This window comes from Ixodes scapularis, unplaced genomic scaffold (assembly GCF_016920785.2).
Source record: "Ixodes scapularis isolate PalLabHiFi unplaced genomic scaffold, ASM1692078v2 PGA_scaffold0__279_contigs__length_252992795, whole genome shotgun sequence".
NCBI lineage: Eukaryota > Metazoa > Arthropoda > Arachnida > Ixodida > Ixodidae > Ixodes > Ixodes scapularis.
In genome coordinates, this window is record NW_024609835.1 from 41,503,273 (window position 1) to 41,527,995 (window position 24,723).

Genomic DNA, 24,723 nt, shown 5'->3' on the forward strand with positions numbered 1-24,723 from the left:
AAAAGTGACGCGATACCTGTGGGGTAGGAATAAAACAAAACAGGACACAACGAATCTTAACAATGACAGGGCAGTGACAGGGCAGACAACCGCGCCTCACGCAGCAGGATTAGTCGAACGAATAGTCGCAAAAGCGACCGGCTCCTCTCGGTTAATCGAACGTTTCCTTGGCTGCTGAGTGCCGCAACGGTCAGCGAAGAGACAAAGTTGGAGATTGTTCCGAAAAACGAACACTTGGCAAGACAACTCTCGGCGACCTTGTCACCGAGCTTCAAGGAGACGAGACAACGGACGCGTCGACAATTTCCTTTCAGGGAATGCTAGTAAAGTAAAGCGGGGCTCAGCCGCAAACCGTTTCCGGCGGTCGAAGAAGCATTTTAATATTGCAATGTTCCTACTCTCTTTGGAACTGTACCGCTGTACGCAAACAGTATTCATAGTAATGTGTCGGGTGCTCAGTACCTCAGACAGCGGCGTGGAGCTGCGAAAACGAGTTCGACGATACTCACTTTTTATCAGCAGATTAGCGTAGAACAGTCAAATGGCTCTTATCGGAGACTCTTGCCCAACGTCGTATCGGACTACTGGCCGGCTTCCTGTCCAACGAGGTGACCTTCCGAGTGGCAGGTTACGTAAGACTGCGAAGAATCGGCGAGAGCGGACTGGCTTGACTGGCTTGTCGACTGCGGCGGGCCCGACGCGGGATAAAATGTGCGACAGGAATCGTAATTGTTTTGTTATTGTTTTTGCGTCCTGTCTTGTGTTTTCTTTGTTCTTTCTCCGCTTTCTAGATGGCGCTACAAAACAGTTGTAAACATTTGTTTATTTTTTAAGTTTATTTGGCAAATGAAACTGCAAAAATCCTTCTTTCTATAATTAAAGTTAGTTTTTTTTTTGTAACGTTTGTTTTAGTTTTTCAGCTTTGTATTTTCCATGCATGCTCCCTGGGAACGAGAGACGAGAGTACGAATAAAGATGGCAGCTCTTTACACGTTTTGTCTGCGTTTTGTTTACCTTGTGCGTGCTTACCTTACCCGCTACGTAACGTTGGCCGCTGCCTCAGCTGCCTTTGGACTCTCAAATTTTGTCGGCACAGATGCGTTTTGGTATAGTTTGTGCGCGATAGTATATACTACGCACTTACCAAGAGCATGAAACAACGTATACTGTCTGTCTGACGACACTGCGCAAAGACTGCTTCGTTGTAAGCTTCGACAAAAAATAAACGCGTTCCACTTGCTCCACCCGTCAAGCAGCGACCGTCACAGATGTCTCAGGTTAATGTCCATAATCTTATCTCAATCAAGAACATGGAGCCGCGGGAACTTTGCGAGCGGGCAGGAGCGACCACCGACCACGTGTGGCAGTGAGCGGCCAAGTGGGCGTGCCTCGAGAGACATTTTATTGTCTATTTATTGTCTCCCACTTGGGCTATCGTCCATTTCTTCTCGAGCCTCCTCTCTCTCAGATAAGTAGGCTCGCGCAGCTCACGTATCGTCCCTCCGTTGCCTCCGTCACAAACTGGTGTGCCCCTGCTCTCCCTCGTCGCGTGATTGAAGCGGATTCACCGACGTCATTGCAAGGATTGTGTGACTCCGGTCTGCACGAAAACATCTCGTAGAGCGGTACTACGACGACCGTCACTTTGCCGTTCACTCGTGTCACTTGCGCCGACCCGTAGCCACAGCGACGCACTCTTGGAAAAAGAAAGAAATGGCAGGAAACCGCAAGCTCAACTTCTCCGCCGGTCCGTCCGCACTGCCACTCGAGGTATGCGCAGAATGTGCTCGAGTTTCTCTACCGGTACCCAACTTTTAAACCTGTGCCTCGGCACGTATTAAGCGTTGCTGTTCAGTCTTGAGCGGATAATTTGATCCGTTTCGTTCCTGTTTGCTTATTTTGTTCTTGCACGCCGTTTTATAAGCAGTTCGTGTCAGCTGTAAAAATAGTGGAAAAAAAGTTGTTTTATTTATCGGGTGTATAATAAGTCCGGCCTCGATCAGAACCTTCTCGTGGAAGAAGCCGGGTTGTTACATTTGTCACTTCTCTTGTTTTTCTTCTTCAGGTGCTCGAGATTGCTCAAAAAGAAATGCTGGACTACCATGGCTGTGGTGCCAGTGTCATGGGCAAGTACTTTATTCAACAAACAAAAAGCGAGAGAGCAAGGGTGAAGGTAAACACGGGAGGGACTTCACCCGAAACTGGGGTTTTCTGAAGACTGACGCAAACAGAGAAGTCGTCCTTTAGAGGACCCTAATCTCTGGTAACGTTGTCATGTTCCAACCTTTTTTTAATTTCCCCATACGAAATTCACTATTTGCACGAGACAAAAGCTGAATGCATGCATGCGTCTATATTCTCTCTAGGCAATTTCTTGCAAACCCTTTGCAGCACTTGCACTGCACCAGGCGAAAAATGCCCAGTGTCTGGGCTGTGGAGGCACACATGGGAGTCTCGTATTCTACACGAGATCTACTGCACACATTCAGGTTGTGTTCTATGGCAGTGCACCGAAGGCTATTCTATAGAAAGGGTTATGGTAGGAATGGGCCTCTCCTACTCTAACCATTCCTGCCATGTTTGTCTACTGGGCTGTGGGATATGTGTTCTGAGCATGCCCAATTGCTCTGTTCTGCAGAATATTGGATGCAGCTCATTCATCCACTGCCCAGGGGCACAACATTTTTCGCCTGGTTGACAAGTGCAAAAAGCCTAGATTTCTTGCAGTGTTTTTTTCTTTTTCTCACATGGAGTGCAAGTTTGTCTCCTTTTTTTTTTGCAGGGGTTGTGGTGATGTCAGAACGCTGAGCTTTGATTGAAGGATAGTGGGTAGACCACAAGGCAGCTTGCTTTGATGCCTACCCTCTATCCTTTCAATTGGAGCTCGGCATTCTGACATCGCCACAACCCCTGCAAAAGAAGGATACAAACTTGCACTCTTTTTTTTTACTTTCCATGACCCTTGGAGTGAAACATTCTGTCAGTCTCATGAAAAACTGGATAACATTTCTAATTTATGACGATTGAGTTTGCATGAATAAACTTGTTTAGAGTGAAAATGCCCGTAAACAAAAAAAGACAATGTATATCTGTTTTATGGTATGAAGAGTTCTAAGTTGCGCAAACTTAAATTAAATCAACTGATTTAATTAGTTGGGGGCTTCAAAAATTAGGTGTGTTGGTCGTCATTATATCTAAACTGCATTTGAATACCAAGATGGATAGACTGCTACAGTGAGTGCTGCAGTTACACCAAGCTCCTGCAATTTTCATTCTTTTGTGCTTTAAATTATTGCTTGCTATATTCCATAGATTGAGCATTAATTCCATTAATTTCTACACATATGCCAATGAACACTTCCTGAAAATATACTCGAAGGTGTGTTCACCTGTAGTAGGTGTGTTCACATGTAGTAGGTGTGTTCACCTGTAGTGTGAACCTGTAGGTGTGTTCACCTGTAGTAGGTGTGCTCACCGGTAATGTCTATAGCTTCATATTAAAGAGACGCCTCACATTTTTGGCAACTAGCTGTTAAGTCAAAGGTTGTGTTGGTCTTAATATTTTACAAAGATGGGCCGAATTTTACCTGGACGTTTTCTCTTTAAAAGTCGTATTAAGCGGGAACTCTTCCCAATAGCGAGCAGTGCGAATCCTCTGGACTAAACTAATCTTTTTAGTATTGGAGCTAGAGTTCTGATTTGGACATTGAAAGGTATACCCTAGTTCAGCAGTAAAAGCACTTGTAACAGGAGTCACAAATTTTCAGTAGAAGCAACCATTCATGAAGATCATATCAGTGAGGTAATACTTGTTTGTGTAAATCTACACTGGCCTTTAGTGGGAAGAAATTATACATTTAAAAATGAAATCTTCAAGGTGACTTAAAAACTGAATTTGCCAATTTAACTTGATAAATAATGTTCAAATTTCATTCCTCCCCCCCTTTAAAAAAAAATATTTTAGCAAAGAACTAACTTGCAAAAGGAGAACCTGCCAGCTTTACATCTATTTTGGGGGAGCCCTTGCCACATGCCATGACTTATAAAGGACAAACCGTTGCCTTCTTTTCCAGAGCTTAGTCATCGTTCCCCAGAATTCGCTGGAATTGTGGAAACTGCAGAGGCTGACCTCAGAGAACTCATGTAAGTGTTTGGACTGCATAACTTCCGGCCCATCACAGTGAAAAAGATTGTTATTGCATCTCATCGCATCGTCCAGACAGATATAACTCGCAGACCCGAGATAAGCAGCCGCTTCGGTGACAGAGGCAATGTGTCTGTCTACGGATCTCTACTTCTTGAATCCCCGCCGAGAGGCCTGCATTCCGTTGTCGGCTTGTTGCAGAGAAAGCGCCATGCAAATGAGGTTTTTATTGTACTTTAATGAATTCTAGGCAGTCTGAATTGATACACACTTCTCCACTGGGACGAGCCCAAAGCCATTTAGTTGGCATGGCTTGTAAACCCTTCAATTATTTCTTTTTAAAAGATAAACTTGCAGTATTGCAGCATTTTGTCAACATTGCTTATAAGTAGAGCCCTGCACGGATAACAGTATGGTCATCCGTGTCGGATCAGCATCCGCAGACTTCGCATCTGCATTTGAACTGCATCCGCAATGTTCTTAGATAATTGTAATCTGCATCTGATCTGCAGACTTCGTATCCGCATCCATAAACTTTGTAATTCAATCCGCGCATTCATTCTTCTTCATAAAATCAAGCATGAATAAAAATTTTAAAAAGCATCTGGAAAGCATCATCCTATAAGTAGTTTGTATACTTTCCGGTGTTTATATATGTAAAAAAACGGATGTTTTCCTCTGTTTATTTCTTTCCAAAATACCGGTGTATTTTGGTGAATTGTCTCGTGCAGACGCTTATAACGGCGTTTGTCGACGGAAAAATTGCGAATAGAAACAAACGATGAAGAGAAAAAACGGTTTAACTTTTATTTACATCTGATACATAATGTTTGTCATACATCAGCAGGGACCCTCTTCTTTTTTGCTTTCACAAGTACCGCGTCTCTTTTTGTGCATTGCACGAAATGCACGACAATGTTTTTTTTTTCGCCTGGCCTGTTGGTTGGCATTCTGTGGCAGACATCGACATCAGAGACTTTGATAGGCTAATTCAGTGAGTCACCAGCCTTTATTGCACGGTCATAGGGATCGCCTTCGAGAGGCACTCATTTTATCTCAAGGTTTGAGTGTTGGTATTGCTCCGGTTCTTCCATGCACTGACTCAGTCTTTGACTTTCGTTTTGTAGCTCTGTGTTCTGTTTCATGAGTTCCTTAATTTCTTTTCTTAGGTGCTTTACTTCATTCCTGATCGCGTCCACTTTATCTCAAGTGTTGCTACAGAACTTTGTGCTGTCTTTTAAGTTTCGTACATCTGCCCTTAGTTCGCGGCAGAGACCAAGAGCTTTCGCAAATTCTTTGGACTCCTTTCCATCCTTGGTCATGGTGTTCGTACAAAAGATAAGAAAGACACACACACATACAGACGATGAGCTGTGTTCAGCAGCAGTGCACAAGACAAAATTATTGAGGTGTGAAAGCAAATTCTCACTTGCGAGCAGAAACCAGGATTTTTTTTATGTGCGCCTATTGTGCACCGCTGCCAAAAAGTTGGAAGCACCAGATCAGAATTTACCTTTAGTTTCATGTTAAACTCTGCTTTCAATATGTTGGTGGGACTGGAAAGCAAAGGAGTTTCTAAAGAAATAAATATTTCAAGTTATACTCATAAAATTCCAAATATTCATTCCAATATTCAGATCACAACCGAGCTACTTAAGGCAACACTAAAAATAAAATTCCTTCCATCATGCAAGCCTTTTGAAAAAATTGCCTATATTGTTATTGAGAGCATCTGGAAATATTCAAGTTATTTCGGATGTTTCAGCAGGGAGCATTTAGAGAAATCTCTACTGCAAGATCTAAGACGTTTCAGCTGAGATTCATTCACAGAATAAGCTATCAAGTGATCAAAGTTATGTTGCGATACTGGGCGACACAGATTGCCAACAAACTTGTTGACCTTCTGTATAATAAATACAAAACAATACCTTTTCTTTGGGCATGAGTACTTTGTTTTTTTACAACAATGTTTTTTTTATGAGATGCTTCATTAATTCTATTAGGATAGGAGAGAAGAGTTACATAAACTAAACATATTAAATACAAAAAATGGGACAACATCCATTTTGTTGACTGGGCACTACAATGATTATTCAGAGACTTCTCGTTTTTTGAAGCATCACATTTCATTCGTCCCTGCCCGAATAATTTGCCTACCATAATCAATGTCACAGTTCGTTGTTTTTATCAGTTGAGTTTATTTTTAGTCGGAACTGGTCTTGCGCAGGGGCATTCCATCCAACTACAAGGTTATCTTTCTGCAAGGTGGTGGCACCGGACAATTCAGTGCAGTGCCCCTCAACCTGTGCCCCAAACTGAAGGAGCAGAAGGCGGATTACGTTGTGACCGGCACCTGGTCTGCTAAAGCAGCCAAGGAAGCCGAGGCTTTCATTCAAGTCAACAAGGTCCTGCCCAAGGTTGACAAGCACACCTGTAAGATCTTTTTATAATTTATTTATTTACAAAGAAGCCTGCATTGCCAGGAAGCATTTTAGCAGGGGGTGGGTTTTACAAACACATTAATAAAGCATCACTGGAATATACTTGTAAAATATACTGGAATATACTTGTAAAATATACGAAAACATAACTGGTATAAAAGCTAATGTGCAAAGAAGTAATCACAAAAACATCTCTCAAATTGAAAAAAAAAATCTATTGGTACTGTTGGAATATGAGGCACTATAAAAAAACAATTGAAGTGCTATCTATCAAACGAGCGAAAGAACTATTCAGAACACTATTTTGAGAATGTGTTGAGAATACATCTTTAGGCGGCCTATTTCACTCTCCAACAGTTCTCGGTAAAAAAGCAAGATCAAACACATCGGCCAGGCAGGAGCACTTAATTGGTCAGTTTGGTACATTGTGAATTTTGGACCATAAACCAGCTTTTCAACCTTGGAAGTTCAGTGTACCATTTCTTGTTGAACCTGAACGGTGGTATGCAAGTTCTGTAGAGTGTTGTAATGTTCTACCAGCTTTTACAGCGAAGCTGTTAAGGGCTAGTTTCCCCAGTATCGTGTCTGTCGGCAAACAAATGATGACACGAAACTTTGGACAGCTGCCGCCATCTATGAGCGACAGTGACAACCAGACAACCGGCTTGCCGGTTGTTTAGTTGCCGCCGTTGCTCATTGATACTGGTAACTGTCCAGCCTTTCCACTCAGGCTCGCAGATTTGCGGCCGGCCATTACTTCTATCCCACCATAGTACAGCTTCGCTGGTCTTCCTTCTCCACCAGAGTGGAAAGGCTGAAAGTTTTTTATTTGCCAATTACAAGTTTAATGCATTCACAGTCGTGTATTTGATGTTGCAGGTATTCCACCACAGAGTGAATGGAAACTTAGCTCGGATGCTTCCTATCTCTACTACTGTGACAACGAAACAATACACGGTTAGTAATTTGTTGGTTTTCAGATCTTCAGCTATCAGTCCTGACCCATTGTTGAAGAGCATTCATTTTTCCTATGCATATGCACAATATTTATTCTGCAATGTGCAGAAACATGTAGTATTAACTGCAACTGTAAGCAGTAGATGGAGCTTCAGTGGTGTTTCTGCGTCTTATTTTTCAGGTGTTGAATTCAACTTCGTCCCGGACTCTGGATCTGTGCCTTTGGTTTGCGACATGTCTTCAAACATCCTCACCAAACCTGTGGATGTGTCCAAGGTGTGCTTTCTGTTATCACTCTGTTTGCACATTACCATTATCACCAGCAAGTTTAGAATGGCTAGCAGTGATGGAAGTGTTACACCACTTGTGTTAAGTTCCACCATGGGAATGAGTCTGTCACACTAAAATGCTATTTTTGCTAAAAGTTGAACCATATAAGCTAAGCAAAAAAAAAAAAGTGAAAAGAAATCCCTCGGATAGGAATGTATTGAGGTACCGCACGCACAGCAACTGTAACCGATTGTACGGCTTGGTTTGAAACTAAACCAAGCGGTCAAGACAAGCCAGCACGTGTGGACGTCAAAGGCATTTTTTTAAGTTTCCAACTTAACTCGTAGGTCGATTGACCTCCCCACCCTTGTCAAGAACAAAAAAAAAATGTTTGTAATATTGTTAAAGCCCGACGTGCTTAGAAGTGGAAAAGGAAGGAATTGATATAAGCATTTATTTCACAGCGTCCCCAGTCGCCCTAGCTAAAATTTGCTCATTGATCACACTGAACAGTCACTTCGTAAATTACCAGACGATGATTGCACCATTATTGCGACGCCACAGAGCTGAAACTTGAGAGAATATTCGTAGCATGGTAGGATGGCGGCTGCAGCGATAAATCAGTCTTGGTCTCGTATTCTTGATGAGATCACGTGATTATCATGTTAGCCATGTGCCTCCACATTGTGGCACTTGCATCAGTCTGTTTCGCACCGGTGCATTGTGTCGACCTTTAACGCTTTGCACTGGCATGCTGAAAGTGGCGGATGATGCAAGGGAGCACCTGCATTAGCTCGCCGGGTGCAGAAATTAGTCAACCCCTAACTTTAAAAAAATGTGTCAAGAAAGGAAGGTAAATGTGGACCTACAGTATTTACTGATCACAAGTATAGGTCGATGCTTTTATATTAAACTAGCCAAAAAAAAAAATTCAAATATAGGTTTATTTTTATTTTTTAAAAACAGAAGAAAGTTTGGGCAAAAGAAAGAAACAAATCTTTATTTACAGCATTTTCAGCTAAATCACAGCGCGATGCCAGAAACTTAATCATGGTCAGACCTTCCGGAGATGTCATCCTCATCGGAAACTTTGTCCGCTACGTCGTCATCCTCACTGACACCGTTGCAAAATGGTGACAATGTGAAACAAAAGAAGGTGGAGACGGGCGAAGTGACAAAAGAGTGTCGGCGAAACCCAAGTAGGATAGAAGGGTAGGAGATGGCATGACGTCAGCCGCATAGCCTCCACAAGCCATGCTCCCTTGACGCCTCGCCTCTTTCTCATTTTCCTCCTTACTCTCCTCATTTATCAGCCCAACATGACCACATCACGTGACCGTAGCTAGTATCCATCTAGCTATGGGGTACTAGAATACACCACAGTGTAGCCTTCGATCTGATAAAACCTACCGGACGGAGCGCGTGCAAGCCTGCGAGGAATTCTTCTACAATTGACCATCCATCTCACACGTGACATGTCACGCGCACCAATAGACCATTTGCTATATTACCCAAGCACCAAGGAGAATGCAGGGATTGGTGTTCCACATGCGCACGCCTTCCCCGTTTAAAAGATTCGAAGTAAATAACGAAAATAAAGCATTGACGAACGCACGTGCAAGATACAATTTGTTTTAGGTATTCGCTTTAGAAAAGTTGCTGACGCCAGCATGTGCAACGCGTGGAACACCAATCCCTGCATTCTCCTTGATGCTTGGGTAATATAGCAATAGGTCTTTTGCCAGAGAGATGTACGGTCGCGTTGGCCACAACATCATTTAAACTTTTTATGACTAGGCTTCACCAATATTGCAACGTGCCCCCTCCTAGTACTTATAACCTCCTAGGCAAAACCTGACACCCAGACTTGTGCCCGTTACTCCAAAAAAGTAATTAATTACAATTACAATTACTTGGCCTAAAAACTAGTGGATTACCGTTACAAATTACTCCTCGTAAAAAGTAACTGATTAATTACAGCTTTACTTTACTCAATTACTTTTGCGCTACTTTAAAGAAACACGCCAAGTACTTGCAATATCTACTGCGTGTTTGTGGGGAGAATTTCGGGCCCCATCAAAAATAAAACAGATTCAGTACTATATCCACCGATTATTTTAGAAAAATAATTTTACGAGGATGGATCTATAAAGCTCTAAATGACTGGAACGGGTGTTCGATATAAACGAATCTAGCGCTGTCCACCCGGGACAGAACTGAATCCCATGAACATGCGACGAATGCACTTGGGTGGCGGAGGCACGCACACCATTCAAAATATGGCAACGGCAAACTTTAGAACACGACTCTCCTGAAGTACGTAGTGGTTTTTCTACGGTTGCTATATATTGCCTGAATAGGGGCTGGCTTAAGCACTAAAAGCAACTGGCTGTAAGACATACATGCGGTACTTGCGTTTGGGCAGATTTCAGAGTACCGCTTGTTGAAGGTTGTTATCCGGCCTTGATGCACTTGATCTTTTTTCTTGGTCATCAAACTAATCAAAACTGAAACTTCACACGAAATATTCTTCCACAATCTTTCAGCTAAGCTAATTTTTCCGTTTAGAAAATATTAAAAAAAACACAGTTGTCAGTGAAAAGCAGGCTTCTATGCCTCTCACGCGTTTACAGCCGCCTTCAGCCACTGTTTATTCTCAGAAAACTCGGGCTGTGTTCCCTTTCCCTAAATTGTCGGAGTAAGTTAAGCTGGTTGGTCCAGCCAGTATTTAGCTTTCACAGCACTGTCAAAGATAAACAGGGTCAAGATTTCGTTACAATTTTTTTTTCTTTTTTTTGTCTGCGGGGTGGGTGTGTGTAGGCAGAACATCGACAAGCAAAGGAAGGTCTCGTGTGACAGAAAAAAAATGCTGATTGGTTTTTGGGGGACAACACGCAGGGGATGGGGCAGAAAGGAGGGGGGGGGGGGGGGGGGGGGGGGGGGAAGGGTGAGCGGACATCTGCACCACGGTCACAGTGTCCACGTTCATACTCTTCACGACTCCCGCTCGATGGTTTTATGGGCCATTAGTTTTCTGCTCTTTTGTGCGCTCGAAGCAGTTTGTTCATTTTCCAAGTCGAAGCTCGTTGCCTTCATGTAGACAATCGAATCCTCCCAGTCTGACTGACCGTACGAACAAGTCCAGAAACGGGCTCTGGCTGGGCTGTCGCGGTTTTCGTGAATTCCTTTCCTTCGCCAGCACTAGATCTCTTCGCGAGCGAACCCCCGTCTTGTGTTACTATGCTAAAAGCGCGAAGGCCGTTGCATCGCCCTCCTTCCTCTCTGTTTTTTCCCTTTGACGGGGCGGAAGAATTGTAACAAGTGATTTCAGTAACGCACGCGTTACTGAAAAAGTAATGAAATTAGATTACCAATTACATTTTCAAAAAAGTAATGGATTAATTACAAGATTACTAGAAAAGTAATTAATTACAAGATTACTAGAAAAGTAATTAATTACAAGTAATTCCGTTACTTGCAACGGATTACTTCCAAGTCTGCTGACACCCGAGGAATGCGTGCGAGCGGTGGCCACGGCGGGCCGCCGGCTGCTGCTGTTTCAGTTGTTTTGATGCACCAAAAGCTCTCTGAAACAAGAAGCAGTGTGTCGGCTCGGCGACTCGATAGCTCCATGCGCTCGGTAGAGTCCCGAAATTTGGTCACGAACGTAGGTCAAAAGTTTCCGGTCACAATTATGGGTCAATTCATAATTTTTGACAACATTTCCGAAAAAAAAAAAAAAAGGTCGACTTATATTTAAATAAATATGGTATATTGGAATAACTATGGTACTAGTACAGGGATGGAACTCATGAAATGTACTTGGGAGCAGCCATAGGAGCAGCTGAAACAGCTGTTTTGGAGCAGGTTGGGAGCAGCTAAAATTACGCTCTGGAGCAGGCTAGGAGCAGCTAAAAGCAGTTTTCGTTGCACTTTAGCTTGTGTCTTGGACAAGCATGGGAGCAATTTCAATCGTGCTTAGCAGCACATATGAACATGAGTGGTTAGGGACCTGGGTAGATGGGATAACAGTGTAACAGATGAGAAAACTTGAAACTTTGTGAGCCTTAATGAGAGCCAAAAAGTCAGTACCATATGTTTCTGAAGATAGTGCCCTTGTTATTTTCTGAGTGGCTTTTAGCTGCTTAAAGTGCAAACCAGCTCTGCTTATCGCACAACCCACACGTGCTCGACATAGTAATTATATGTGCGAACCATGTGATGTGCGTAAGCAACGGACGTGCAGTAGCGCGGAGGAACAGGGCAACAAATTTCGAGTTTATCCTATTGTGCAACTCAATATCGAAGCAGCAGACTACGATCAATGGAGTTATCGTATTCGAAGCAATAAGCAGGAGCAAGGTTAAAGTACGCCGACCAGATCTACCGCTCGCGTGAGAGCTGCTGGCCGGCAAGGTTTCGGATCGGACCACGTTTCATTTCAACCAAAACACAATTTATCTTGCGGGAATGCGGTTCCAATTTCTAACGATGAAGTACTAAAAAGAATATTTTGCCCATTTGTTTTAAGCTGGCCGACGTCCGGATCCCGGGCTGCAGAGCCTCAGGCAAACTAATGCTTAAGGACTCGACCTCACCTCTCTCGGCCAACTTGCTTAACTGCTGATGGTTGAAGAATAACAATCCAGTCGCAGGTGGTGTAGCGCTTAAAATTCGATCGCCGAGTTTTTTCGCGCACTTCCGACTCGGGATACACAGGTAGAATACAGAGAACAAAGGATTGCAATGCCGACCAAGCTAAATGCGCTCATTGTTGCCAATCGAGTCGATAAAAACCGAAACCAAGACAAAATAAAATTTTTTGGCTCACATTTTGCAATTTGGCGCATAATGGCACGAGGTATTGGCTGTGGCGCAGTTTCCGCAACATGCCGCAGGAGGGCACAAACAAATGTGTCTGGCGCAAGATGGCGCAAATGGTGCAGCCGTTCCACCCCTGTAGTAGTCAAGTTGGCTCCCATGCATTGGTCAATCGAGAGGGCATCAAACTCTGACTGAACTCTGGTTCCACCACTGCTAATGCCCAAGAGTTGCGCGTGCGTGACGTGTGTAACCGTGCAATTCTCTTTTCCAGTATGGCCTCATCTTTGCTGGAGCGCAGAAGAATCTGGGAATGGCCGGTGTTACGGTGGTCATAGTACGGGAGGATCTGGTTGGGCAGCCTGCTGGGTGCTGCCCCTCCGTGCTCAGCTACAAGATCAACGCCGAAAACAAGTCCCTCTACAACACTCCTCCCACTTATGCGTAAGACTTTGCCTTTGTCAAAAGGCTTTCTCTATCATTTGACCCACTGAACATGATTGAGCAGGCATGACTGGAAACTCCAACGTCCAGGTTTCGATCTGGATAAGCATTGCGCCGGCAGGCGGTAGTGTAGATCACTATTGCACGATGCGTGTTAAAGACCGTTGACAGTTGTACTGCACTGGCTAAATTGCCCATTTATACAGTGGCGATTACAGACGCAATCTTAAGTTAATCTAGCTTCTCGCCATCTAAAGCTCCAAGCAACAAATTTAACTTTTAGAAAGTATTGCTGTAGCCTGTCTTTAAAGGGATACTACAACGAAATTTAGGCGCTTATGTCTTGGTCTATACATGTTCAAAGGAGCAGTGTCACATTGGACACGCCAATCTCTTGTTGAAAAAGACTTGAAAAGGACTTTTAAAACAAATTAAATGTTTAGCCCAGGGCACCTGGTGGATGTCGTTAAAGCCTCGTTTGTAATGCCTGTCTAAGAACATTGACGGATAGTGAAAATGCCTGTCTCGCCTTAAATTATACATGCCTTGCACCTGACGTCATTTCGACAGCTCTTTGGCCAGCACAAGAGAAGAGGGGAAGGAGCAACTCCCCTCTCACAGGGACTTTCTTTTGTGTGTCCCAGCCTTCAATATTGTCCCTCTACAAGATTACAGAAGATTGTGACTCAAAAATCGTACAAAAGCAGCTATGCAGTTAGTTGCGGTGGCCAGATCGCTGGCGTGCTTCGGCCGCATCGGCGACTGGAACGGCTAGACCACCCTCTCGACATCAGCCTCGCCTCAGCTTTGCTTGTCCCGAGACAATCTATGTCACGATTGCACTGGATGTCACATGTTCTCCGCTGGCTGCTTTCCGAGGGCTTGCCAGACTGGGCCGTCTATAACGAGAAATACAGCCGTCGGGCTCAAAATTTAAACGTGCGATTGCAAAATTTAAACGTGCGGATATTGTAGATCATACTCAGCCCATTTGTGAACACGACAGGTATATTTCAAATTTCGTTTAAGTAGTATTCCTTTAGTGCAGTGTGTAGAAACCAAGAACAATAACTTCCCGAAAAAAGTATAGCAGATGTTGGTTACTTGTGAAAAGTTGGTGGTGGGGAAACGGTATCTGTAACAGATTGACGCATGTATTGCGAGAAAATAACACGCTGGGCGAGTTGGTGCTGGTCACGTGAACGGAGGTTTTGCATGCTTCTTGAATGATCTTCGGCACGTTAGAACGTTAGAAGAGGGAAAAAGAAATTAGCAGTCTCACGTTAATCCACAGCACAAGCACAGCGATAGCCGCGACACGTCACGGCGAAGTCGTTGGGCATCGGTGTCGCGTTCACACACTGTGGGGTCTTGGCGGCGATGTCTCGGATCGTTTCTACATTGTGATCAATGAATACCAACTGGCCAAACTCTCGACGTTATCTCGGTTGGCATCGCCGCCAGCGCGTCTTTCTTATCAATCTCCATTCAGTTCCTTTGCCGCTTGGGGTGGATTGGGGATCCACTGACAACGATGCAATGTACAGGCCCATCTTATATACTTTGTTTCACCCGAAATGCCGACTTGGCCAGCGCCAGGAGCTGATGGAACCAATCGTACAACATCAAAAGCGCACCATTGTGGTGTTCATGTTTTTGTATGTGTTCTATCATCGCCGAACCAATCATAAACAGAAAACCTCCAGTGACTTGCTCTTTTGACGCTGCTTTATTGGTCCTATTAACTCAGTGTCCGTTGCGTCTGGACTTAATAAAACTGAAACAAAGTTTAGGTGGTAATACTACATAGATGTATACAGCTAAACCCTTTTAATCGGGCGGCGGCTTGCGTTACCTAGCCAAAGCTTTTAATGGCAACAATTACGGTAACTCGGATTAAATTTAAAATTAAGAATGACAGAATTTCTTATCGCAATGTCACAGCAACTGTGATCATCTAACGGGAACTACACAAGACTCATGTCCACATGTTTGTTCCTCAAATAGCATATATAAAACGGATTGTCGAAGCCGTGGCGCAGCTCTGTGGTAAAGCGCCCACTTCATACTCGGCAGACCGACGATCAAGTTCTGGGAGCGGCGGGAGATCTTTTCCAAGCAGTTGGTAATGTCGCCCTACTACACCAGCTACAACCATGACTATGCCCTACGCCCTACTACACCACTCGTATAGCTTCAAAGACGCTGATATTAAGTTAAAAACGCTAAAAATGCTATACCGTAGAATACCGCGCATCCGCCCATTCCACATTAAGCGCCCACTACCAAATTTACGAGATCTAAGAAAATACGCACAGATTTATATGTAAAATTGATGACCAGACAAGCGCCCATCCCCCATTTTTTTGCGATTCTCTCCAAAGTTTGAGTGGGCACTTGCCCGGTATTTCACGGTAAACAGCCCCACTGACTCCGAGCTAAATCCTGGTTTTTGTTGTTGTGAATTCTCGGCTTTTTAAGTAATTCTTGCTTAAACAACAATCGCAAGAATGATAATATTGTAAGAGATTTCTGCAGCTCAGGCCAGGTTGAAAAGTGGATCGCATGCGCAGCATCAAAAATGCTGACATTGACGAAAAATTTTAAAAGTGACATGACAGGTCCTTGGGGTATATCAGGCGCTTGTTCAGGGTGACTGAATTACGTTCCAAAACTGTGTAACCCTGGAGTTGGTCGAAAATTAGCAATCACTACGGAGCTGAAGGAACACCGTTCCCACGATTCTTTGAGTGCGGGCCGGGGCGCTTGGAAATATGGCAAATGGTCTATTAATGGCTAGGAAAGAGACATACCTGTAGTCCGTTGCAACTCGAGAAGGTAGGGCGAGGGAAAGGAAGGCCGGGGGGGAGGAAGCAGACGGAATGCTGGAGAGGGGGGGGAGGAGGGGGGGGGGGGGGGAAACCTCCTCCTCTGTCTAGCATTCCGCCTGCTTCCTCCTCCTCGGCCTTCCTTTCCCTTGCCCTACGTTCTTGAGTTGCAATTAACTAGGGGAGGAAGACCGAGTGAAGCTGCAGGGAAAGATATATCTGTTCGACTATTATCATAGGAAGGTAGCTTCCCTTTTTCTTATAAGCAGTCAAGACATTCTTTCGTGACCTTTACTAACAAAAATGGAAGCAAAAAGTCTATTGCCTAGGTTGTCCCAGAATTTCAGGGAAAAATAAAGATTGGTCTGGTTTTCACAGCTGGCAGCCCCAAATTAGAATTTTACGGTATTTTCACCAGCGAGTCTTCTTCAGATTTTTTTGGATTTATCCAGGAACTCAAAACCCCACCTATACTGGCATGCATGCATGCATGCATATATATATGTAGGCAGGTAGGTATATTTTAATAACTGAAAAGAATTTTTGGAATTCTTCATCCTTGGATTGGTGAGAGCTAACCATTTTATAGAGAACAAGTGCGCAAAGAATTGTCATTGCCTTTCATTTCCTTGCATGGTTTGTGCAAGACTCCGTCGTCGTTTCATACCTATGTCCTCAACAGCATCTACATCCTGGGGCTCGTCATGAAGTGGGTCAAGCGGAACGGCGGAGTCGAGGGTATGGCCAGGAGGTCGGCCGAGAAATCCAGGCTTATCTACAACCTGTTTGACATGTCAAACAACTTCTATGTGTGAGTTTTGCCGCTCCCGGCATCGGAGTGCGAGCCTTGGTAGAAATTTTTTGGGGTACTGACGGACCGAGATAAGATGGGCTATACCGTGGGTTCCCAAACTTTGTTCCTAGGAACCTAGAGGTTCTCCAGAGTGCCCTCAAAGGTTCCCCAAGCTCTCCACTGTTCTCGACCGCCCCTGCCCCGAAGTGCATTTCCAGTTTAAGCATTGATTTAGCGGATCTAAGCTGCGCATATTCGTGGGCCAGACACTTTCTATTATTCAAATTCTTGCTTTACAACATCTGTAAACTTCTGCACTGCTTTATTGCATCAATATCGACATGGGGAAGGGTTCTTTGGCTGCCACTCAAGGAAGGGGGAAGGAATGGGGGGTTCTGGGGCTATACAAATGGTTCCTTTTTCTCAGCGGTGCAGAGAAATCGACAAAAAGAGCAAGTGCACATCCAGCGTTTCATCCGTCTTGTTTGACACTCTGTTCCGCTTCATTGTAGGTGCAATGTGAATCCGGCAAACAGGAGCAGGGTTAACATTCCGTTCCGCATCGGAGGGGCCGAAGGAGACGACGAGCTTGAAAAACTGTTCCTGAAGGAGGCCACCAAACGCGGCATGATCCAACTCAAAGGACACAGGTGAACGCCAAAGCCAGTTTGGGTTTTATGCGCCTACAAACGTCACGGAGATCAATGTTCCATTCAATAACGGGACGCTCAGCATTCAGTCAAAATTTGGCTTCACCCTCCTTTTAAACCTCGAATATGCTTTCTAAAAGCCGGGCTAAACCCCCGCCATCGTCCTGATGTTCACTTTGTTCCTTCGCGAGGAGGATTGGTAAAACATCCAGCATGTGCGAGCTTTGATCTGAGTGAAAGCGATTGTTTTGTGGCTTCAAGTAGGTGGCACCACAAAACTTTAGTCTTAAAGGGGCACTAAAGTGCTTTTTTAGATCCTTGTTTTATGATTATAACTCAATGTGCGAGATCTAAACATCTTAAAAATCCGAAGTTACATTTATGCGCGGCCGATTTGTATATTAAAAAAGTGATTGAACATCCCAGCACTTACCATTGGCGCAGAATGACAGATGGCGCTACCTAACCTTGCTGAATATGGTCAAACGACGGACGGTGCGTGTCAGCCGCTTGCAAGTGGTGGGTTCCTGTGTGGACAAGCAACTGACCAGTCCCGCTCGTTTACGCGGGAACCCACTGCTTGTGAGTGGCTGACATGCGCCGTCCGTCGTTCAACCATATTCAGCAAGGCTCGGTAGCGCCATCTGTCGTACTGCGCCAATGGTAAGTGCCGGGACCTTTTATCACTTTCTTAATATGCAAATCGGCCTCGCATGAATGTAAATTAGTTTTTTAGGATAATTAGAGCTCGTAAATTGGGTTATGACCATAAAACCAGCATCTCAAAAAGCATTTTAGTACCCCTTTAATAAAACCTTGTCTACAGTAGGCCTTTGCCAGCATGTGCTTGGCGAACTTACTAACTTGGAAGTCTCTGCTTGCATGCTTCATCTCATGGTAACAGGTAGCCACAAGTCGAGAGGAAGTCTATCTCTGGCTTTGGGATAGTGCGGTCGAATTTCAACTAAATGGGTTTTGCAGTGTTTTTTTTTAGACGTGCCATGATAACCAAAATGAAAGTAGCAGAATTCTTTGAATGTTGAAACCTTTTTGTGGGCCTTTTGAGCCCCACCCCTTCTTTTAAAGACTTTATGGATGTAAATTACATATCTCAGTGCAATTCTGTAGATGATCATGCCCAGAACAGTCCTGTATAGATGCCAACCTTGTAGAATCTCAGAACCAGGAACCCTGTTCTCAAATGTTTCGAAAATTAAAGAGCTGCGAGGGGGAAAAAAGCTACCCCAGCTACCTCTCACATTATATTGTATGTGCATCTGGCAATCAAAGGAATACCCTCTTAGACTGCAGTAGGCTATGGAAAAGCAGTGGAATGCAGACCGGTCAGCTTAATTTGCAATCAGAATTGCTAACAGGACACTTGAGGGCCATTAAAAATGTATCTCCCCTTCCTGCCATGCGCAAGTCAGCATTGGTTCTCTTCCCACTCAACTTCTCTCCCACCACATTTTCTTTAAATTATGCCCCATTTTTCTCCTGCAGACACTGGTCCTGCAACTGGTTGTTTTGATTCCAGTAAACTAGAAAAGTTTACTGGAATCTAGGCTGCCCAAACAATTTCCAAATACATTACTGCACGTGTTCCTTGCAGGTCCGTCGGAGGCATCCGCGTTTCAGTCTTCAATGCCATGAGCGTGGAAGCCATTGCTCCATTCTTGCAGTTTGCCAAGGAATTCGAAGGAGAACATCGCAAGTAAAATGGGAAAGATTTATCCAGGGGTGAAGAGAAGAGGAGCTTCATTCCATCACTAAAAGACAGTTCCCATTCCTTTAGTCGGCAATCTACTATCTTTAGAAGTCATCTTGCTCAGGCTGTTTGTTTTATGCTCCTTTACCCGTCAGCACAGCAATACTTGTAAAGTGCCTTTACGCCTTTACCTCTAACTCGCCACGTGCCTTTATTATGTTGCAATTTTACAACAAAAATAAAGTTTGCTCCTGCTTTTGCAACACTTAAATTCACTGAACCACTCAGTAGGACCACATTATGTGACCCCTAGGTCTGGGGTTCTCAAACTCTGATCTCGGTGTGGACCCCTCCCCCCCCCCCCCTCCCCCCTCTGCCTGGAATGGCGACCGAGGAACCTTTCTTGGTCTCGGCATTAATGTGACGAGGCAATGCAGAAGCCTACAGACCTCGTAAACAATAATGCACATACTGGGGAAATTATGCATCATTGGGTGGCTCTGCTAAGATAGTGTCTAAACTGGAAAGACACTTGGGGGGCAAAGACAGTTGAGGAAAATTAAGAGCTTAAGGAGCCCACGAGAGTACTCTGGAGAACCGCTGGGTTCTTGGGAAGCCAGTTTGAGAACACGTACACTACAGCCTCCAGCGTGTGTTCCACAAGACGTGGCGCGCAAGCTGGAGGCTGGAGGTTTAAAAGACTCATCCTGCCATTTTCATTTTGTCGGTGACCAGAGGGGAAAAAAGTATCCCCTTCCCTACATAAACGTGGCAAAGGCACCAGTCTGCTAGATCCTGCGCCAAAGCGCCGTTTTCGCTAAGAATTGCGCCAAACCTGCATCGAGGTAAGCTTGAACAAAAGCAAAAAATGAAAATATTTTATTAATGGTCCATTCTAATAGTTTGAGAAGTAAAAAGAAACAAATGTAGATTTCATGTCTCTACCCACTGTATAATTTGTTCCAGCTTGGGTCAGAGCAGATTCGAAAACTTGAACACATAGTCGCGAACAGACATACTAAAAGCGCAAGTCACAGGGAATTTGCAGCACCCGATTGGTTTAACCAATGAAAGAGCACACACAAATGGATGACGAATGCCATGATTTTGCGCTTTTGACGCTCGATTGGTCCCATTGCTTTGTCGCCTACGCTTTAATTCAAATTGAAACAAAGTGTAGATATTGCTCTCCAACCGCACTGACCCCATCATCGTATGAATTTCCACACGATGTCGGGAGCTAACAGGCACAAGAGGAATTTGCGAAATGGTGGGATGGCGGCTACTGTAATAAGACAGATGCAGGTGTTTTTACTCGTGATTATATAACTTGAGTATACCGTGTCTGCCAGATGCCTCCATGGCATGTGGTATTGTGGATCTTGCACCGCTCGCTTCTACCAATACGGCCTCACACCAGCGCACGCGTCGAGCTCCGCCGCTTTGCACCGGAGTGCTAGAAGCAGCGGCTGTCATGGGTTAGCGCTATGGGCTCGGAAATTATGCTGTCTTATTATAGGTTGACTTTGTTGGTCTTGACTGTAGGTTGACCTCTAATTTTCTCTCTAGGTTGGCCTGTAGGTTGACCTCTAGGACGAATATTTTTATTAATTAACGTTTTAGCAGATATGCGGAATTTTTGCCAACATTTTACAGGAATTGTGCTAAATTAACTACCAAGTGTAAAAAAGGGAAGGAGAGAGGCTCTATCTCAGCTGAAGTGTTGTGCTATGCATAGTTTTTCAATTATTTTTAATACCTATTGTAAATGAAACCTACTCTGACCTCGGCCATAATTCTGAAAAAGCGCATTCTTTTTGCATCCAATCTATTCTTGCTAGCAAATATAAAAAGTAAATGGCTCAGTATTAAAAAGGAACCATCAATCATTTGCAGATGTGGACTCTTTTAGTGACGCCCAGTCACATTTTCATATCCGTATGACATGGTAACAGATTTTGGAATCTGCTCCAAAAACGTCGGTGGCTGCTCCAGACCAATATTTCGCCCGCTTTAAAAGCTGCTAGAAAAGGTCCAATGCTGCTTCCATCACTGTGGATGGCACAAAGCAGCCCCGTGTCGTGCACGGCAAGTGCGGGGTCGCCCTGTGGATGTCCTACTTGCGGGTGCCATTTTCTGCGATGGCAATGTAAAGGAGACTTTTTCAAAGCCTGTTGGAGTGTGGGATGCAATGGACTGAGCGTGCGGAAAACTTAACAATTGGAACGCAGCAGCACCGGGCAGAGCCCTGACTTGCAGCAGAAGAGAACCAAACACTGTGAACTACCTCAACCCGTTGCAGCAAAGGGAGCATGTCTACGTAGTGTCTGCCTTTTTTCTCGGTTTTTCTGCTACCATCTTCCTTTGGGGAAGCTCGGAGCATGTGAGTTTCACGAAGCAGAGCGCATCTGAACATGTTTCCTCCCACCGTGAGTAACGCGGATGCACTCGAGGAAGACGTTCGGCTGGCACTGGTCAGTGAGGAGATGAGCGCTGCGTCGGTGTTCGGCTGGCAGTCAGCTCATCGACTTCTGTCCCTTGTTTTGGAACGGAAATGGTTAGGTGCGAGCCAAATAACCCATTGTGCGTTAAAAAAGTAAAAGTTGTTCTCGAGTCAAATGAGACGGACTAAAAACCTTTGGAGGATAATTTTATTGAAAAGAAAATGCAATCAATTTCACTTTGATTCGGGGATTTTGTCGTTGAGCACACGTCTTGCCTCGAACACTTGGTCCAGGGCTAGTTCCATGGGTTTGTTGGTGCCCCTCAGTCCAAACACTACCTTCTCGGACCACTCAAAGTACGCCTGGACCCTCTGCTCGTTCCAGCCCAGGGGAGTGGTCGTGGAGAGGTCCCTGAGGTTGTACAGTTTGTCTGCCAGCTTCACCAGCTTGGCCTCATGACTGCAGTGGGGCGCGTGCTCGATCTGGAGCCGCTTCCTGACCTCGGATGGCAGCCGCTTGTCATCGGTCACCTCGTCCACAATTGCCCTCACCCTGCTCCCAAAGTGCTTTTCAATCTCTTCTGGGGTGGTGTCGGTGTCCTCCACTGTATCGTGCAGAATCGCAGCCTGAATGTTTTGGGCATGCATTAAGATGTGAATGATCACCATGGTGTTAAGGTAAGGGTTATGTGTAAAGCTTTGCTGCATGCAAACAAATGGAACTGTACTCTCTTATGAATGCCAGAAAGAGCATGAATTTGACTCGGATGCATTATGCAAAGCAATATTCCCATGAAGAATCTGCAAATGGCCAAGATTTTCGTCTTGAGGTAAAGGGTATGTATAGAGCTTGTTGCATGCAAATAAAGAAGCCATTCTCTCCCACAAATGCAAGAACTAAACTCAAAAGCAAAATACGAAGCGATTTGCCCTTGCCTTCGATAATGTTGCACAGAACTCTAGCTGAACCTAGAGTTCTAGGTTCAACTAAAACTAAATTCAAAAAAAAAAAAAAAAAATTGTTTTTCTTTTTGGCATATACATGGGTTGCACTGACGTCACATCGGATACTTTTGACCACCATGTAAGAGGAGAGGGAAGCTGCTTTTGTATGAATTTTGATTGACGGGTTAATCTTCCATAATCTTCTGGGAGGAGAATAACGATGCCTGGGCAAATCTGGGAGTCGCAAAAGAGGGCCCTGATTAGAGGCGAGCTCCTCCTTGCCTTCGTCTCTGATGGACATCAGAGCGCTCTTTGAATGACCTCACGCGCAACCCATGTATCGACTATCAATATCTCTATCGCTTTGTTTTTCCTGATAATGCAGCGTCATGTTGACTCACCTGTATCGTCATAAGATCGTAAATTCCCGCTTCGTGCGTCAATATCCTGGCCACGCCTACATTGAAGGGAGAGACTATGTGAATATTCAACTACCCTCTAGCATAATAATAATAATAATAATATTAATAATTTTATTTGCACATACTGCAATGGGCACATGTGGTGGTGTGCGGGGCTAGGCAGATAGGTGAAAAACCCTTACGCAGAGCGCCTGCCAGCCCGCCACCACATGTGAAAAAAACATATGACCTATATATGTACAGAATATACAGAATACAGAATATACAGAATACAGAATAGAGAAAGAACATGCAAAGGAAAGAAAAGATTGTGGGAAACAAGTCTCGTGACTCTGCCCCGTTTGACGGCAGAAGGCTGCGCACACAAAGGGGAAGTTTCAAAAAGCTGGGAGCAGTGAGGAACTGTGGCGCAAAGTCCTCCCCCTCAGCTCGTCAGGTTGTCCAGTTATCTAGCTTACTTGCATAGCTTACCGATTGGATGGTTGATGTAAGGCGTGTGGCCGTCGTCTCTCTGTTGATCTCTGTGCTTTACCGCTGCGAAGTTTACTGTTTCTATAAGAGCTTTCGTCAACTCATCCATCTCTAGAGCTTCAAAACTTCGTTTTTCCAGATAAGAAAGGCGGCGGCTCTTCCGGCTATGATGTCTTTAGCGCGGAAATGGGGCGCAGCAACCGGAGTGTTGTCGGTGTTATGTTATGTTGTCGCGATCCTGGCGGTTGGTAGTAGAAATGTTGGCGAAAAGTGCGAGCAAACTCGAGTGTTTGTTTGTTTGAGAAAAACTTACAAAAAGTCTCAAGGGACATCCATAAAGGCACGTTGACGTGCCTGACGAGGCCACGCCACCCTTTTTGTGGTCGTCATAGCGTCCCGATTTCTGGCCATAGTTTCTGGCTGAGGGAGTTTCCGTGGACTGTCACACCAGAGAGCGACCTGCAGCAGAACAGGCGTCTGCCACACCCACTACCGCTGCTGGAACACCGCCAGGATCGCAACCGGCGGGAGCATGTTACTTGTATGACGTCAGCAGGCGGAAATCAAGGGACCACTTTTTTAGACGCGGTAAACACACCATTAGGGTGACCACACGTCCCGCGACCCGCACGGCCCGCAGTCGCGGCCCGCGGGACTGTCCCGCATTGGAGGCTCGTGTCTCGCGTGTCTCGCGTCCCGCGAGAAATTCCCAATCTTCAAAATGTCCCGCATTTCACACTGTAGTAAAATTACAGCATCTTCCCGAGGGGAACCATGGGGTGATGTGGAGCATCGCGGATCGTTAACGGTGTTAGTAACGTTGTTAACTTGCGTGTTATTCGTTGTTAGCTTGCGTTGGTTACCACAAATCGCGTGAACGTTGTTGGAAACTCCGCGATGCTCCGCAACACCCCCATGCAGGGCCGTAACCAGGGGGGTGATAGGGGGTTCTGACCCCCCCCCCCCCCCCCCCCCCCCCCCCCCCCGAAATTTTTTTCTGGGTACGGCCCTGCCCCCATGGTTCCCCTCGGGAAGATGGTGTAATTTTTTTTCCCCGCCGTTTCTTCTTGTGGGTGCTCCGGCGGCGGGGAGTGGAGGGGGGGCTCTCTCGTCGTCCCCGAAAGAGAATGACATTCACTCTTTCACATTCACAACGCATAAGAAGTGCTTAGGTGTCCTCGGAATTTTTTCGATTTCTTTTTGTCTCTTTTCTTGCCCCGCTCATTCTACTCACCTGCCTCCTAATGAAATATTCTCCGCATCCCAAGCGGCTCAGCCTTTCACATTTCCCTTCGACTGCTTTCGATATGAAATGTGCACAAGACCACGCCCAGCGTCAGGTGTTTTCACAAAATGGTAAACTTACACCAGCTCGCTTGCGCCTTC

The 24,723-nt window shown here is 45.0% G+C and overlaps 3 protein-coding genes across 6 annotated transcripts in view; 1 reads left to right on the forward strand and 2 right to left on the reverse strand.

Annotated features, from left to right (window-relative positions):
• LOC8034034 (pyruvate kinase PKM) overlaps positions 1 to 1,381 on the reverse strand; it is a 26,958-nt gene extending 25,577 nt beyond the window's left edge. For 2 of the 4 annotated variants that reach the window (XM_040221004.3, XM_042294384.1), the window contains exons 1-2: positions 1,030 to 1,360; positions 510 to 638 (exon numbers count right to left, since the gene is read on the reverse strand). The gene's annotated coding sequence lies outside the window, so the exon portion shown is untranslated. Of the gene's footprint in view, positions 1 to 509 lie in introns of all 4 variants that reach the window. The other 2 variants (XM_042294401.1, XM_042294371.1) reach the window with 2 other exon arrangements.
• LOC8034035 (phosphoserine aminotransferase) lies at positions 1,362 to 19,319 on the forward strand. The gene is made up of 10 exons (XM_029969550.4): positions 1,362 to 1,770; positions 2,066 to 2,126; positions 4,074 to 4,143; positions 6,372 to 6,577; positions 7,465 to 7,542; positions 7,724 to 7,818; positions 12,908 to 13,077; positions 16,588 to 16,716; positions 17,211 to 17,348; positions 18,961 to 19,319. The coding sequence occupies exons 1-10, from the start codon at positions 1,714 to 1,716 to the stop codon at positions 19,064 to 19,066; spliced, it is 1,110 nt and encodes a 369-aa protein (XP_029825410.3). The 5' UTR covers positions 1,362 to 1,713; the 3' UTR covers positions 19,067 to 19,319.
• Positions 19,320 to 21,685: 2,366 nt separating this feature from the next.
• On the reverse strand, positions 21,686 to 23,541 carry LOC8034036 (guanosine-3',5'-bis(diphosphate) 3'-pyrophosphohydrolase MESH1). Its single transcript, XM_002407422.5, has 3 exons — positions 23,338 to 23,541; positions 22,846 to 22,901; positions 21,686 to 22,126 (listed from the first exon to the last, which is right to left on the reverse strand). The coding sequence occupies exons 1-3, from the start codon at positions 23,444 to 23,446 to the stop codon at positions 21,734 to 21,736; spliced, it is 558 nt and encodes a 185-aa protein (XP_002407466.4). The 5' UTR covers positions 23,447 to 23,541; the 3' UTR covers positions 21,686 to 21,733.
• Positions 23,542 to 24,723: the final 1,182 nt, after the last annotated feature.

Coding starts and splice junctions, on each gene's coding strand:
- LOC8034036 (XM_002407422.5), bottom strand. CDS start 23,446: ATGGATGAGTTGACGAAAGCTCTTATAGAAACAGTAAACTTCGCAGCG. Junction 22,902..23,337: donor TTACATCAACCATCCAATCG/GTAAGCTATGCA, acceptor CCTTCAATGTAG/GCGTGGCCAGGATATTGACG. Junction 22,127..22,845: donor ACGATCTTATGACGATACAG/GTGAGTCAACAT, acceptor CAAAACATTCAG/GCTGCGATTCTGCACGATAC.
- LOC8034035 (XM_029969550.4), top strand. CDS start 1,714: ATGGCAGGAAACCGCAAGCTCAACTTCTCCGCCGGTCCGTCCGCACTG. Junction 4,144..6,371: donor GCTGACCTCAGAGAACTCAT/GTAAGTGTTTGG, acceptor GGTCTTGCGCAG/GGGCATTCCATCCAACTACA. Junction 16,717..17,210: donor ATGTCAAACAACTTCTATGT/GTGAGTTTTGCC, acceptor GCTTCATTGTAG/GTGCAATGTGAATCCGGCAA.